Genomic DNA, 17239 nt, shown 5'->3' on the forward strand with positions numbered 1-17239 from the left:
CCTACTCAGGCCGGTTTCTGCTTCCCTAACTAATGCAGTCTCAGGTCCCGCGTGCAATTGGATTGGAGCAGAAGTTGTGTTCCACTCACCAGAAGTATTAAGATCCTGTGGCGGGTGTTGTGGGTAGCTGGCGAGTGTCAGCCGACCCTGCGCCCTAGCTACCCTGGTGCTTTTCTGGGGGCTCTGTTTCTGGTATGGCATTTGAAATCAGCTGTTTAATAACTGCGAATGGCTGTAACTCCAGTTCCGAGGGAATCCAGTGTCCTGTTATGGCTTCTGAGGGCACTGCACACATGTATATGGACATGCATGGAAAAAAATACCCATATATATATATAAAATAAAAGTAAAAGTAAAGGAACTGTAAACTGTTAGAACCACACAGATGTTTATTAAATTTAATCAACTTGAATTATATGTAAAATTGATGTTTGTGCTTCTGAGAATAGCTCGAGTTGTATGCAGGCCTGTCGGCTGGTTGTCTTTAGCAGTACAGCCATACCTCCTGCACCTGAGATGTTCCAGTAGCACTGGCCTGTGAGATTCAAGGCTTCTCTGGTCCCTTTCAGAAGAATGTTGACCGTGAGAAAGTGCTGCATCTCATCCAATGCGTCCCGTGCTTCCTTCACCTCACTTTCTTACTTAATCACCTTTGTGATAGTGACAGCCCTTTCATTCTCTACCCATGGTTAATGTTTACATGTGTTTCCGTGACATGAGAAGAATTTTATGTTTAATGTCTCTTGGTGACGTATCTATAAATGCCCATTAAGTGGGGTGTGTTTAACTAATATGCATTAGTCCTAATAGGATGTTTATTTGCTCCAATAATTACTGAAGCAGGGTCAGGAATATTTTAGGATTAGTAAGGATTTTAGTTTTTTCCTTATAGCTTCTCCAGTCTTTGGGTTTAGAGATTTATATTTATATTTACATTATATTTAGATTTACATTTATGTTCCCTGGGAGAAATTAAGCCTGGTTTTTATTTTGAAGAGTCCCTTTTTTATCTTTAGCAATGAGTTTGACCTTAAAGTCTACCTTATCTGAAATGACTGATGCTGTCTTGGTTATTAGTTATGTGAGTGTACACATGCACACACACACGCACACAAACACGCACGAACACACACAGATATACACAGATATACACACACATAACTTTCCCCACACACACACATACTTCTCAGTTTGAAAACAAATTCTGGATTTTTTTTTTTTGAACATGGCTTTTATAGTTCACCCTTTAAAAAATCTCTTCTGTAGAGACTGTAAAGAGCCCTGAGAAAATGTGTCTTATCTTACATGGGTACAGCCAGGTCAAGAACCTCTATCCCTCTGACCCACAGAAATGAGAAAGCCTTCCCCAGTGAGACTCAGAGGGACCTGGAGCCTTCATCTGGTCCAAGTGTGAGTGTTAGTGGCCAAGGAGTCTTCCCTGCAATGCAAAGCCATCAGTGGGGTTCATGGAGGGCCACTCTGCACTTTATGTGTCCTTAGTCACAGGAGCATGGCTCTTCTCACATTCTGTGCCTTTAAGACTCGGCTGTCATACAAACCCTTAGTGTTTTAAATAATTGCTCTTCTCCTTGTAATGCGAGTTGTGCTAGACTGTCTACCAACAAATTTAGCAAGGCTTCCGTGTCTTGGAAAAACATCAAATTAGAAGTTTCTTCACCTCATCCAGGGCTTATTTTGAGTCTCGCAGCTTAGCTAAGATAGCATGCAAAGAAAACACGCTCACTTGTGGATTGACACTGAGGTAAGGTTTCTATGGAGATGCAAAGTGAAACTGGTCTTCTTGTTTCCCTTTCTGTGAATTGACCTGGAAAGCAGAAATAAATCTTCCGAGGGCCTCGGAGACAATTTTTTTTCTTGGGTTGTTTTCTGTGCTCTTGGTAATTTTCCAGCTGTAGGAAGGCACAGCAGAGGCTAAGGAGCCCTCGGAAGTACATGATAGTTGGGTTGGCATTTGAGGATTTATCTGGAAGGAAGGCCAAGCCTGCTAAGCAGAGGGAGAAATAAGAATCTCAAAGGCCATCCACTAAAGGCTTCTCTGACTTTTAAGCACATGTGAGTCACCTGCAAGCTTATGACAGTGCAGATCTGTTCAGTAGATCTGAGAGGAGGCATGAGTCTGCAATTCTAAGCAGCGCCTGTTGCCTCCAACCAAGAATCCTTTGGGTTGTGAAATTTCCAAGTAGTTTGATAAACAATAATTATACTTGTTTTATAATTCCTTATCATTTTTTCCTAGTTAAAAGTGAATTTTCAATAACTGCAAATCCCTGAACCCTGTCAATATGACTTAGACAATGCTAACACAAGTGGAAGTGGACAGCTTGAGTCGCTGAAACAAACACCCACAGACTGAAGAACAGCAGGACATGTCCAGCTGCAGGATCTCAGGACTGCATCATCAAAGTGTCTCAGCATTTTGGGAACACCACACTGGCCATCCTGACTGTAGCTCCCTAGGATATGCTTAAGAGCAAAGGACAGACATCAAGGACAGACTCATTGCTTGTGGGGGATCCTGAATTTGGAAGTGAGTATGGGGGTTTCCATTTAAGGCATCTGTCCCTCACAATCCTGCAAGGAAAGTTTGTTCACACCAGTGTAGCTTGGGCAGCTGCAGCAGTGCCCGTCCGTGTTCTAACAGTTTGACACAGATGGCAACTAGACTTTTCCTTCTCCATTTCATTTAATCCTTTTCTTCTGGCATAGGTAAAATATTTTTCCTCTGAATATCATGTCAAAGCTACTGCTTAAAGAGAAGAAGGAAGAAAGGGAGAAAGGGAGAAGGGGGACGAGGAGGAGGAGGAGGCAGAGGAAAGAGAGGAGGAGGAGGAAACTTTCCAATAGGAAACAAAATACCTGAAAATTTAGACTTCAAAAAACATTTTAAAGCATTCCCATGTTTGGTTATAATCAAAAGCTAAGATGTTTAATCTCATTAGGCCAATTTTGCAGATTTTTACAAAATCTTGAAATTTATCCAGATTCACAAACACACATAAATACGAGTGTAATTTTGCTTTTTAAAAATACTTCACTTATTTTTATTTTATGTGTATTAGTATTTGTCTAACCATATGTCTATATACCACATACATGCAGTACCCACAGAGACCAGAAGAGGGTTCTTGGATCCCCTGGGACTAGAGTCACAGGCAGCTGTGAATTGTCATGTAGATGCTTAGAATTGAATCCGGGTCACCTGGAAGAGCAGCCAGGGCTTCTGACCACTGATCCTTCTTCCCAGCCCTGTCATTTTACCTTTTATAGAATAAAATCTTTAGACGAAGACATTTGGATCTATGCATCACTAGTGTCACAGGAACCTGTGCAGCTGTCACGTTCAGAAGGCTCACATGATGCAGTCCTTGATCTGAACCTGGCCTCCACTCAGGCTGGGTATAGCCTATGAACTAAACATGACTTTATGCTATTAACTGATTTTTAAAAAAATTATCCAAAGACATCCTGACATGATAAAATTTGAAATCCAAGTTTTGGTCTCCACAAACGTGATTCTCTTGGGATCCCAGCCTCTCTGTGTTGCTCGTATTGACCTGGTCTGGAAATCAACCGTTCGGTTCTCAGGTCAGCAGTAGCAGCTTGGTCCATTCACAAACACTTCACAGATACACCAGCAGTCCATTTAGGGAGAGTCAGAATAGCAAACATGAATCAACAGCAGTGGCACTGCCTACCAGAGACAGCCAGGCCTCAGCCTTGGCTCCAGTCACCAGGAGGTACCCGGAGGGATGCCAGGAGAAGTTCTTGGTTATGCCTCTCTCAGCCAAGTGAAGACCAGAGACCCACAAGCGTTGCACAGCTAGCTCTATAAGGAAGCCAAGCTCAGCCCCTGTCACTGTCCATTGAGTCCTATTTATACCCTCCAAACACCACGTGTCCTCTACAGGTCTTGCCTCAGCACACTGCATCTGCCTCAGCTGACATCACTCTGCCAATCAGCCCGAGTTCACAGAAGTGGCAAGAAACAGCCTCACATCACCAGAAGGTTTTTTTGGGTGCGTTTCTTTCTATGGAGTCCCAATGAATGCAGCTCAACTACTCAAGGTGAGGTGGACCAATATGTGTTTGTTGTTAGCAAAGAATCCTTCATCACGTGTCCTTTCATGTGCTTATTTTAGCAGAGCATCCTTTCATCTGCGTCTGCCTCAGTGAAACGTTCCTTCACGAGTTTCCCTTCACCTTTCACCTGTGTCTACGTTCATGAAACAATCTTTCACGAGTATGCTTTAGAAAAACATCCTTTCACCCGTGTCTGCTTCAGGAGAGCACTCCTTCACATGTTTGCCCCAACAAAACACCATCCAACACAATTGACTTTCCAACAAACCCTCGAGCTCCACTTTGATCTCACCTAACTTCAATTCCTAAGCTATGAAGTATGGAGTGCTTAGGTTCCAGCCAAACAAACAGCATCTCACATGACAATTTGTACCAAGAGATGTGCTCAGCTATGGGCCCCTCCCATTCTAAACTCAAACTCCTCTTTCTTTGCTTCCCTTCTTCCCAAAACCTAAGCATTCTGCCATCAAAATACCCCCACCCCCACCCCTGAGCTCCTCTGAGATCCCAGCATAACTGGGAGGGAAAAGACAAGAAAGAGGGATTCCCCTGTTGTGCATCTCGTACACAATGTCTCAATATGGCACTAGGATGGCAACCTGAAAACCAGGCAAGAGCCTAAGGAGAGTTGAGCCAGATGATCGCCACTCTGACAGCGGGTGCTATCACTATCACATGACTGTGGTAAAGCCTGGCAGGGCCCCCTCCAGGTGCTGGCTGGTTACACTGAGTCCGGAGCTTTGGTTTAGGAGCAAACACAATGATTTACTTGTGCCGCTTTCTACGAAAAGGTGCTGAAATTTTTGTTGGGCTGTCCATCTGGGCTGGACCAAAGATGTTGTTAGAAAAGCTGGATTGTGCTGACCGCAGCCTGTCAAACCGATCATCTGGCAAGAGGAGCTGTGACTGGTGACCTTCTGTCCTTGTATGACCAGCACGAATTCATTCATGCTTTCTGAGGCCGAGTAAACAAGATCCAACAAAATTTGATGATTTGTAGACGTAAATAGTGCAGGGTTAACCAACAACTGCTTAAACATGTGTCTGGGACCCAGCAGAGCAGAGGCTCGGTGTAAACCTGGTAAGAGTTGTACCTTAGTTTTAGAAAACTGGGAAGAGACTTAAATGTTAGATTTCCTTACACTCCTTTAAAAGCCGGTTCTGCTTTTGTCTTGTCAAGCGAGAGCAGCATGTCTCATGCTTTTAATCTTTAGGATTTCTGAACTGTAAACTAAACCTGACCTGAATGCAAGGTCAAGCCCTCACGTTCAGCTCCTCCGTGTTCTGTTTCCCACCAGCACAGCTAGAATAGCCAGTTTGAGCTTTTCTAGAAGCCTCTATAATTCAAATAAAAATTTTAATATATGAGCAAAGATGCAGCAATCAGATAAATAATGTCTCAAAGCATTTTCATCTTTCACCCAAGAAGACACCAGGTTTTTTTGGACATGTTGGCAATTGGAGATTCTGTCATGAGGCTTAGAAAGAGGGTCTCTTCTGTTCATACTGCTTTAAAGGAGATGTGGCCTGGCCCTGCTGCAGGGCTGACAGAGGGGCATACATAGGCAGGGTCTAGCCTCTCATAAATTCTGGTTAGGGCACAGTGTGTGGGCAGGGCCATAACACATGCTGTACTCTTAGGAATATTCTGACCGCAGAGGCTGGTTTCAGGAAAAGGCTCATTGTCATCAAAACTCCAGAGAGTACTGGTGTGTGACGCCCTGGGAAATATGAGCCAAACTCCCAGCCCAAAGCAGGTTTGACATGTCCTCAAATTCCTGGTTATCCAATGAGGCCTCTCAACTCCAGGGAAATAGCAGATAGACAGAATGGCTGAACTGGGGCGGAGATTTCAAATTCAAGGCCAGGAAAGGGAAGACTGTGGGCCTGATGGTTCGCTTGACTTCGTTTTGTTTTCCTCAGGAAGTAACTCAACTAAGCCAGCAGAAATAGAAAAGAACCTGGACAAAAGGGCCAGAGAGATGGCTCTGTGGGTAAATGCTTGCTGTGCAAACACACGGACCTAAGTTCAAATCCCCATCACCCAACATGGACACCCCCCCCACACACACACACACATATACACACACACACCACAGAGAGACAAACAAGACGGTAACAACAACAAAATGTATAAATGTATATAACATTTGCTTTTTTGAAAGATTAATTCCGCTTCAAGTGACGATCTGTGAAAGGTGGTCAGTTATTTTCTACACCACTAGAGGGAAATCTAACCCATCCAGCAGCTTGAACACGATTCATTCTCTCTCTCTCCCCTTCTCCCTCTCCCCCCTCCCTCCAGAATTGGCATTTCAAGGGTGAAAATGCTTTGAGACATTATTTTATCTGATCTCTGCATCTTTGCCCATATATTAAAATTCTTATTTGAATTATAGAGGCTTCTAGAAAAGCTCAAACTGGCTATTCTAGCTGTGCTGGTGGGAAAGTCGCTGTTGAGAAACGGTCCAGACAGCAATCTGAACCTCTTCCCCTTCAGCTTGAGTTTATTTCCTCAAATTTCATATTCATTAGCCCTGGCGAACAGCTGGTCATCTGTCGCCACCTCATATTATTTTTAAATTTCTAAAGATGTTTGGGTCATCTGTCTCTTCCAAGGAAATGAGCCAGTTCCTTAACTTGGCCATAGAGTTTATAGCCCAGCTCTTTCGCCATGTGTTTCTTCTCTAAACTCTCTCTGTATCAATTCCACCTCCTGCTCTGGGCCACATATACTAAATTCTAAGGAGAAAGGGAAAAATGTAGTCTTTCCTCGTGGATTTCTTCAAACATGTGGCTTAGTTAAGACATCCTATGAGGATCTTTTTCTTAATAGCAAAGTTGTATTTTATTATATGCTTATCGTATGACTCTAAAACCGTGTTCCCACTCTCTCAGACATACAAATACACACGTATACACATCCACACCCACACATGTTTTCATCACATCCTGAAAATGGACCAGTTAAGTAAAGCCTATTGTGTCTCTTTGAAGTCTGTCATGTTTCCAATCTTACATCATAAACAACTCATTTTCTAATTCTAGTCTTCAAGTTTTCGACTAATAATTCCAGGCTATTTATGAGTTGTAAAACATAACCAGCATGCATTTAGAATATTATTCTTTCAATAATGTTGTAAAAGGCTACTTGTGGAAAACTTGTCATTTGCCCAGATTTCTAGGTCTGAAATGGTAAGAAGCCGTATGTGCTTGTGTTCCTGGCATAGATTTAACACTATTGGGATTGCCTGGGTGATGAGCATTTGGGCTTGATTATGCTCCACCCACGGGCAACTTCATACTCACACTCCCTGTCTTCAGGCTGGGAGCTATCTGACAAGGACACACCCATTTGGTTAGACAGTTTGAACTTGTGACTCCCTGACCCCTAGGGTGAGCTCAGCAATTGAGGGCATTGGCTTTATCAATCAAATTTGAGTAAGGAAGCCTCCATAGTGCCCCTGAAGAGGGTTAGGAGAACCCATGGGAAGGGGTATTATCGGAGGGAACTCCCGCCCCACCCCACCCCCATACCTGGCTGGCTCTGCACAGTTTCCCTTGGCCATCCCTGAACTGTACCTTCTGAGACATACTGGTTACAGTCCACTGGAGCCCTTTCTGGAGGTCAGGTGAGACTGAATTGAATTGAATTTTACTGAGTTCTTGGGACCCAGTTGATGATAGAGGCTCCTCAAAGAATTGATGAATGTAAAAAGAGGAACATCTTAGGTGCTCAGCCATCCCCCAGCCTTTGAAGGCAAACCTCTTAATAAATAAAATTGAACTAAATGTCCAGACACTGCATTCAATTCAAGCTTGGGTTAGAAATCCTCATCCCTTTAGACTTAACCATTCATCTGACCAGAAGTCTCTCTTAAAACAAAACCAATCCAGAAATGGTCCATGGATCAGAACCCTATCAGGGTTTCCACTTTTGGAAAACTGGATGATAATTGTAACATGTTACTGTAGGCCCCACTTGTCCAAGGATAAGAGCTTGCTGGAACGCTGGGAGCTATAGTTCTTGGGAAATAACCAGCCACATGTTTCACTCTCCTAAGCGAGTTTATTGAACCAAGCCTACCAGTCGCGCCTTATCACATGTAGGCTGTAAGCTTGCCTCTGACTGGACCTGATGGAAAATACAGTGACTTTAGAAGGTTGCCTTTTAGAACCCCTGCAAAATGTGATGTGTGCCATTTCCTGGGAACTCAAGAGTAGACCTGACCAGTGTCCATTATCCTGGCCAGCATTCAATTAAAGCTTGCTTCAAATTTGGCACAAAATTGTGGTAGTGGTTTTATTTTCAACCAGTGGGATTAACAATAGTCTCACCACCAGGGGGCAGTGAAATGAGGAATGACAGAAGCAGCATATTGAAGTATCTAGACTAGAGCCTGGCACATCCTAACCGATACATTTAAACACTAATGTTAGAAGCATCTTGATAAATCTCAATTCACAACTCTGAAAACTGAATCTCTAAACATGGGTCTGCAGATGTTTTTATAGATCTTTCCAAGTGGTTCCGATGATAGTCTGGGCTGAACTTCTTTGATCTAACTCTTCTCTCCTTACCACTTTCTCAGAAGCCCCAACCTAACTTCTACAACAGGATGGATGGATGTAGCTGGAGTAACCACACAGCCAGTTGACAATGGCCAATCTCAACCTAAGTATTAATAGATACCTGCACTCTCAAAAGTGCCCTGGCCTGGACATTCAATCCTACATAAACATATGGCTCTGCAATGTCTATTTCTGAACTATAAATTATTATAAGGACTGTTAGAACAAAATGGTAGGTGGGCTTAGGTTTGACACATGAATTAAACAAAACAAAACAAACAAAACCTCAGGATGCTTTAGGTTCTCTTCTGCTGGACACAGCTTATCAGAAACACATCCAGTCATCAGTTTCAAGGAAGGTTCGAGAGTATTGGCTCCTTCCCAAGATTGGAGTGGGCTGGGGTGTGGTTCCATCTTGATTAGCCCCAAGCTGACCTTCACTCTCTGATTAACCTAGTCCTTTTAAAACAGCCTTCCTTTTCCCTTTGGCTGTCTTTTGTGCATTAGCTACTCCGCCCCTGGGCTCCCGTGGACAAGGGAGAAAGTGAACAGCATGTTTGGCAATCCTGACAAGAGGTGAGAAGGAAGGGATATGGAAACAGCCATACTGTTTCTTGTTACCTGTGAATTTAAACCGTTCCAGCCCAAGCTTTTTTTACAAGTTTCTACCAGCTGGCTTGAGAGCTCATTAGGGGCCTGATTGCCAGTAAAATTAAAGTAACTGTGTTTGAAAACGAGGTGATAGTTTAGCATCTGCCCTTGGCGGGACTTGGGAGTTTCCGAATATAGCAAAGACCAAAGCTGTGCAAATCACCTTTCCTCCCAGGGCCTTTCTCAGGTCCTTTCTTCCCTCACCACCAATCATAGCTAAGTATGGATAGACAGTTGTAAATAGTTTGCTGTAGGTACAGTGATGACTGGATGTCAACTTAAAACAAACAGCACCATCACCTCTACAAAAGGACGCAGCAGAAACTCTAGCTGTAGGGGCGGGGAGTAGCGGGCCCACTGATGACATCACTGGGTTTCCTAGTTAAATCACTAGGCTAATTTGAACACTTCCTCCTCAAGGTAACAAGTCTGAGTGTTTAAAGCTGCCAGGTTCTTGTTCTTTGACTGTCTGAGAAAGAAGCAATCCATCTGCAAAGTGGGTTAAATGTATGCAGTTACTTAACAGAACTATAGACTAGAGAGTACTTTAACAGGTGTGTGTGTGTGTGTGTGTGTGTGTGTGTCTGTGTGTGTGTGTGTGTGTTTGTGTATGCTCGCCCATTCATGTGCTCACACAGGGATGTGCTCTTTGCAATCCAGGTGACAAAACTGAAGAAGCAGACTCTAAGATGAACAGATGAGTCCTTTCGCCACTTGTCAGGAGGGATCCAGCAGCTTCAGTGTCCTGTCTTTATCTCTGTTAATGGTTAACCAAAGCCTCTTCCTCTTGGAATTCTTAGAAGGAAAGAGCAGTTTGTGCCAGGAAGCAACATTTCCCAGAAACCTTAAAACCTCCAATGGAAGGGCCTAGATGGATCTAAGCAGTGATTAATGTGGGTAAGCCACTGTGCCTGACTTCTCTCCCTTCCCCTTTTCTCCCATCCCCTCTCCTCCTCCCCAGCTCCTCCCTCCCCCTTTACCTTAGGCCCTCTTCCCTTATGAGGTTAGAATTCTTTTACATTTTGACTGTTATATCATGATCCCAATGTATTATGCAATAGGGCTTCAGTCAGTGAGTCAATGATATGTGCTATTTTAATCAGGAATTCTATTTTAATACAGAACTTTTAGCTAGATCATGTGCTAAAATAAATGTACTCAGCCCCCATATACTTGGGTCCTGGGGAAAGACTCTTGCTTGTATTGGAAGGGTTTCCTCAGCCACTCAGAGAGGCACATTTGTATAACGACAGGGTGGAAGATACGCAGTGATGGGGACTAAAACAAGCACTGTTTATGTTTTGCTTGCCCACACAGCCATCTGAAAGCAGACCTCTGGAGGATTTTTGGCTTCAAGAAAAACCTTTATCAAAAATGCTGTTTGCTCTTTCTGGCATTGTGTATAGACTTTGGAGACTTATTTGTGTATAGAAGGCCTAATGCCCTGGAAGGAGCCTAGCATGGGAGGAAAGAAAAAAAAAAAAAAGCAAGTATAGTAACCACTTGTCCTGTGCAAACAGAGGGGAGATGCTAAGAAAAATATAGTCTCAAGTCAGAATGACTCAGGGGTGCAGAGGCCAGGAAATCATTCCTCACCCAGTTCGCGCAGCTCTTGCCTTTCTTCTCTGGTCTCAATATGAGGTGTAGCAGACAGTTTTATTCGGAAAGAGTATGTGAGTCTCCATATAATTCTTGTGTGGCTTGGTACTATCTTGGTTGAAATGTGCTCACTGACAAATTATTTTTGGCAGCACGTGGCCTACCCCTGGCATGGAAATTGGGAGGAAGGGCTAGATTAGATGCTGGTCATGGGCTCTGTCTATTCACGTCCCCACTACCCTGAGAATGCCTCCCGGGCCTCTACTTCCCCATCTAGGATGAGTTTGCTCCTACAGATCTTTGAGTTTTTGGGAGCAGGTAGAAGAATCCACAACATGGTGATGACCAAGTTCTTGGAGATTCTCCAAAGCAAGACAGCCTGCATAAACTGAACTAGAAAAAGGGGTTGCCCCATGGTGACAGATTATAGTAGGAAATTCTGAATAACCAACCATACAGTAAGAAATAGCCTGAATTTCTGCCCTTCTACTTTTCCAAAAGGAAGGATGGTTAATGTTTTAGCCCATGGGAGCACCTGCAAACCAGATCCAAAGAAAGACCCAGGAGTCAGGAGCACCTGGGAGTGCATCACGATGCGCTCAAAGGCAGAGCAGGTTCTGTCTGTCTGGCCAGCCGGTCTGCAGTATTATTAAATGCAGAAGTACAGTGGTTTATGGCTGAGTGCTTCCTTGGTTTGAGAGAGGAAGCCCAGAATGGTGTTCATATGGATACCTCAGTGCCATGGTGTGATCCGGGGTTGTCCTAACACCCAGAGATTGATCATTTATGTGTGTATAATCAAGGGTCGAACAAATTTGACTTCAACTTTTTTTTTATGCATACACTGCACCTTTTCTTATCAGCACCCAGTTTAAGCTGCAGGACACTGAAGAAAGACAAGTTATTTGGGAAACCCTGACCTGAAATTGTCATAGATCTATAGAAAAGTTCTTCTGCTTCAAACACTTCAATGAATGCATTAAATTTGTTTGGTGTCATACACAACTTGCTTCCCATTAAAGTAATCAATGTCTTTTCATTAAAGGCCCATGGGGCGCACTCTAAAGGGGAAGATAGACAGTGCCAAGAGCACAGCTCTGATCCTGTACCTGTGGTTCCTGGTCGTGACCGCTGGGATCCCTCTCGTAGCTCTCTGCATACAGTCTGATGGTGGCCCGCACACCACTGGAGGAACTGAGCCGGAATATTAGCCGTGATGCATCCGAGAAAATGATCCTCAGGCCCTGAGACCAAGAATATCCCAAATGGCTGTTAACAAGTGAATACAGAAGTAATGGTATCTAATACATGCTGCAGAAATCAGAATAGTTCTATACACTGAAGCTCAACAGGGCCATGCCTGCTTACAGTTGGCTCTTGATGCTCACCCAAGCGCAGCACTGTGGTAGACCCAAAGCTACTTGAGGTTATTCATTTGTTTCTTGCTTTTATTTCTGTTGTTTTGTGGTTAACATTGGCAGATGTTGAAGAGTCAAATTATGTACATATGCTTAGACTTTCTTGGTCTAGTGATATATAAGTCTTGAAAAATAGTAGAGATAACAGACAGGATACTATTTAATAAATGTTTCCAAAGCCAGGGTGTAAGCCTTAGACATCTGGATGCACTAGGCATTATGCAAACTATCTATAGCAATAAGAAATTTTGCAATAAATTGAGTGCAAAAATTCTGCAAAAAATCCAAAAAAGGGTGCTGCCCACTCCCACCCCCTTTTTAAACTGAGTCTTGCTATGTCACCCAAGCTGGCCCTGTCCCCAAGACCCTGTCCCCAGTTTACAAGAGCTGGTATTACATGTGTGCACCAACATGCTGAGTAGAAATATCTTGTTTTAAGGTTAAGGTTATCTCTATATGCTCTTTGGCTTAGCTTTATCCCTTTCCCATTCTTGTACTGATAGAACCCTGCAATGGGTTCTAACTCAGGACCTCATCCCTCACAGGCTGTGAGTATTGCTGAGAACAACCACATCCTCTCAGGTGACCATTTCTTTGCTCTCTAGAAGGTGCTGTTCCTGACGTGGGAACAATACAGAGCTATAGCCAGGTGCAGTAAGTGCTGTTTAACATTAAATTTTTTTATCCTAGCACATCACATCCATATTTTATGTATTTTTTCTCATTAGTGACAGGGATAGTTAAAATATGACCAGATTTTTATGATCATAAGATCATATTCTGACATCTGATCAAAATCTAAGTCAGCTAATAAAGTAAGTCTGGTCAGTATAGCACGTGGAGTGACCAGAGGAAGGAAGAGGAGAAACAACACATCTGCCAGTTGCAACCTCTTTCTTTTTAACTTTCTATTGATTCTTTGTGAATTTCACATCAGGCACTCCAATCCCACTCATCTCCCTGTCCCTTTGTATCTACCCTCCACCCTTGCAGCTTCATTCCCAAAAGAAAATAAGATACAATTTTAAAACTTGTCTTGTTGTGGAAGCTGTAGTGTGTCAGTGTGCCACACAGTCTATCCTTTTATCCATGCTTCTTTGCATGCAAATGTCCATTGCAGTGAGTCACTGGTCTGGTTTGAGGCCTCTGGTTTCAATGCTAGATCCGCATGGGGACTCCTTTCAGATATCCTGTTGTTACCCTGTGTTATGGAGATACTGCAGCTTTGGATCTGCAGAACCAGACCTTTTATGTGCTCCAGGAGATTATAGATGGGGTAGATGTTGTAGTGGGTCAATTCAAAGCCCTGGATCTGGGCCTGGGAGGCAGCTGAGTTAGTCAGCCTGCACGCTCTCCCTGCATCCTAGTCACCAGGATGAATTATCTAGCACAGTCCTGGCTAGTTCACCCAATGCTACAGGCAACAAGGGGCAAAGTCAGCTCTCCTGCTTTCATGCCCTTGGCTCACCCAGATTATCTCCACCAGGGTCAGCTCTTAATGTATTGTCTAGGAGAGGTAGTTACTACTTCTTTAAAAAGTAGATTCTTAGGTGACCTTGATATCAGACATTTTCCATGAGTAAATTATCATTAAAATGTCCCTGGCTTCCAGTCTCAATACTTATAATCTGGCCATTACTAAAACCATGCCATTCCTGCTGTGTCAATCTAACTGTCAGTTTCTTACCCCATCCCAGACCTGACCACGTCTGATACAGAAGGGCATCTGATCTCATCTGCACGATTTTCTACCTTTTAAGATTTTGTCTCAAACCCCAAGCACAAAGCTTTTGTCTCTTTTAGAAATGTTCGACACAAACCAATGGGAATCAGGCAACCAAGTACTTGTGGATTAACATCCACGAGTGTTCCTGTGGAGTAAGTGCTAGACTATGTCCTAGGTATAGGAAGGTAAAGACACAATTCATGTCCTTCATAATCCTGGAATCATCTATTTCAATCATCAAAAACTGTTTCTTAGCTTTTGCCACCAGAGAGCAGAGCAGTCAGTGAATCCCAAATAGAGCAAAAGAATGAATTTCCTATTATCCAGAAAACATCTGCAGCAAAATGATGTTCAAACTAATCACAGACCCCGGAAAGTCCCGCAGCTATGCTCACTATGATGTTTTAACAGATGCTTTCAAAACTGTTCCTGATGGTTAAGCCTTACATTCTCATTGACACAATATGGGGTGGGCACACCCGTACGTAACTCATAGCTCCCAGGACTAGGTATGCTTGTCTATAAGTCGATTAAAAGCAATTCTAAGCCTGAGAATACTTGATACACCTTTCTTCACAAGTGCCAAGTAACTTGGGGTTACCCTTTTCCAGGCCTTTCCAGACTCAAGTCTTTGAGACAGCTTCCCTCACACAATGAACCCCCTGGGTTTGTTTAGGCCTGTTAGGAGGTATATAAAGATTTCAGGTCATATTGAATCATCAATTTGGAATAAGTTCATAACTAAGCCTTTAATAAAATCACACGCTTCCTCTGGCTATACTGCATGTTACACACATAGAAAGCCATTAGAAATCAGTAGGAAGGAAGAGATTTTGACCTTGAGAAGGTGATAATGGAATGAATGACATACATCCACCTTCTGGGAATAGTTTACACCATCTCTCTTTCCTAGCATGCCAACCATAAGAGCTCAACTGAGAATCAGTGTTGTTTGAGAAGCCAGCACCATCACAATTCTATTTTCTACATAGAACGCAAGGCTTTTTAGAACCATCCCACTTCTATATTGCAACGCCATACCCAAGTGTAAAGCTAATGTCCATTGTTGACTTGATTAACTTAGAATTACCTAAGAGGCACACTTCTGAGTGCATCTGTGAGCTGTGAGAGTGTTTCCAGAGATGATTCTCTGAGGAGGAAAGACTCACTCTATCTATGGGTGGCACCATCCTATGGGCTTTGATCCCAAGTAGTTAAAATAGGAAAAGGGAGAAAGACATCAGAGCACCAGCAATCCCCAGCAGTAGCCTTGCATGCCTGCTGCCATGTCTTCCCTGCCATGATGGAATCTCTCTCCAGCCACTGTGATCCAAAACCAAACCTCCTCCCAAAGTTGCTTCTTCTCGGGTATTGATTGGTCTCAGGGACAAGAAACAGAGCTAAGACCCCATGTGAGTACCATTTCTATGTGTGAATAGTTGGGTTGGATTATCTTAAGATATGCATGTGTACTGACTAGTTTTGTGTCAACTTGACACAGGCTGGAGTTATCACTGAGAAAGGAGCTTCAGTTGGGGAAATGCCTCCACGAGATCCAACTGTAAGGCATTTTCTCAATTAGTGATCAAGGGGGAAGTTCCCCTTGTGGGTGGTGCCATCTCTGGGCTGGTAGTCTTGGTTCTAGAAAAGAGCAAGCTGAGCAAGCCAGGGGAAGCAAGCCAGTAAAGAACATCCCTCCATGGCTTCTGCATCAGCTCCTGCTTTCTGACCTGCTTGAGTTTCAGTCCTGACTTCCTTTGGTGATGAACAGCAGTGTGGAAGTGTAAGCAGAATAAACCCTTTCCTCCCCAACTTGCTTCTTGGTCATGATGTTTGTGCAGGAATAGAAACCCTGACTAAGACAGCATATTTCTTTCAATCAGCATAATGAATTTGCAGTCCAAACCTGAGCCATGGTCTTTCAGGTGAGAAGCATTATTCCTGTGAGTAAAATAGGAAGGCCAAAATCATTATTCAACAAGACTTGCCTAGTTTCTTAGCGTTCCTCTATTTCACCAAAAGAATAACAATAATATGCTTTCCCTTTGGGTTTTTTCGTTGTTTTTGTTTTTTTCTTATGTTGTTTCAGATATTGGGAAAAGACTACCTGTAGGTTAGAATTGGTCAGCTCCTCCCACCCCACCCCCACTTTTAAATCAAGTTTTATCAGGACACAGCCATCCCCATTTAGTTAGAAATTGTCTATGGCTATTTCTACACTATAGTTTTAGAGATTAATAATTGTGGCAGAGATCATTTAGTGCATAAGGCCTAAAATATTTATTATATAGTTCTCTATAAAAAGTGTCTGCTGTCCTCGGGTATAAACAATTACATCATGTACATGGTCTGAAATATTTACCCTTCAACCTTATAGCAGAAAACAAAATATGTGGCCAGCTGCCCTATCAAAATTTCAGCAGAGAGAAATGACGATGATGAAGATGATTAGCATCAGGGATTCAGCCCTCTATTTCCCAAGTGTTCCAGCTATGGATGCATCTGGACTATATCCCAAATCTGACCACCTACTCCTGCTGTAAGTACTTTGGATGAATGGAACTTTAGTTTGCCATTCTCGCTCTTGGTGCAGGCTGCGACACCACACTGTCTTATAACTGTCCGCTTTCACAGTCCTGTAGGAATAGCATTAAGGACAGTATGAAGCTGGATGTTAGCTTTTTCTCTCAGAAGCCAAGTGTTTTGAGAGCCTTCCCTTCCCCCAAGGAACTGGTTATCTTTAGTTTTCTGACAGTAAACACTCTGTGACTAACCACATATCCCTGTTCAATATGGCTGCCAGGACCCTTAACACTAAACTGGAAGCTGAGTCCAAGTGGCTCTCCATGACTTGGGAAGCTATGAGTTTTTCTTCTTCTGTCCTTGGCACTCTGATTTATTCATTACCCAGTCGTGCTCTCTGTTTCTTATTTATGTCCTAACAACTTCATTATGTGTTTCTGTTGCCATAAATCCTCTTGAACAGACAAGGCCTAGAGCAAATGGATAAAAAAAGGTCCCCATGGCAACTGAACGCTAAAGTGTTTGACCTACTGGGTTTTGTCTTCAGGTCATTCATTAGCTCTGGGAGGAAGAGACACACACTTTGTTCACCTCTATTTTAGCTACAGAGTCAGGACAATGCCAGGCACAGAACAGACCCTCCATAGAA

General features: G+C 43.2%; 1 protein-coding gene across 1 annotated transcript in view; it reads right to left on the reverse strand.

The window, feature by feature from the left end:
• Pgm5 (phosphoglucomutase 5) overlaps positions 1 to 17239 on the reverse strand; it is a 174166-nt gene that overhangs the window by 16348 nt on the left and 140579 nt on the right. The window contains exon 10 of the mRNA XM_021152015.2: positions 12033 to 12167. Within this exon, the coding sequence (XP_021007674.1) occupies positions 12033 to 12167 (135 nt within the window). The remainder of the gene's footprint in view (positions 1 to 12032; positions 12168 to 17239) is intronic.

This window comes from Mus caroli, chromosome 19 (assembly GCF_900094665.2).
Source record: "Mus caroli chromosome 19, CAROLI_EIJ_v1.1, whole genome shotgun sequence".
NCBI classification, from domain to species: domain Eukaryota; kingdom Metazoa; phylum Chordata; class Mammalia; order Rodentia; family Muridae; genus Mus; species Mus caroli.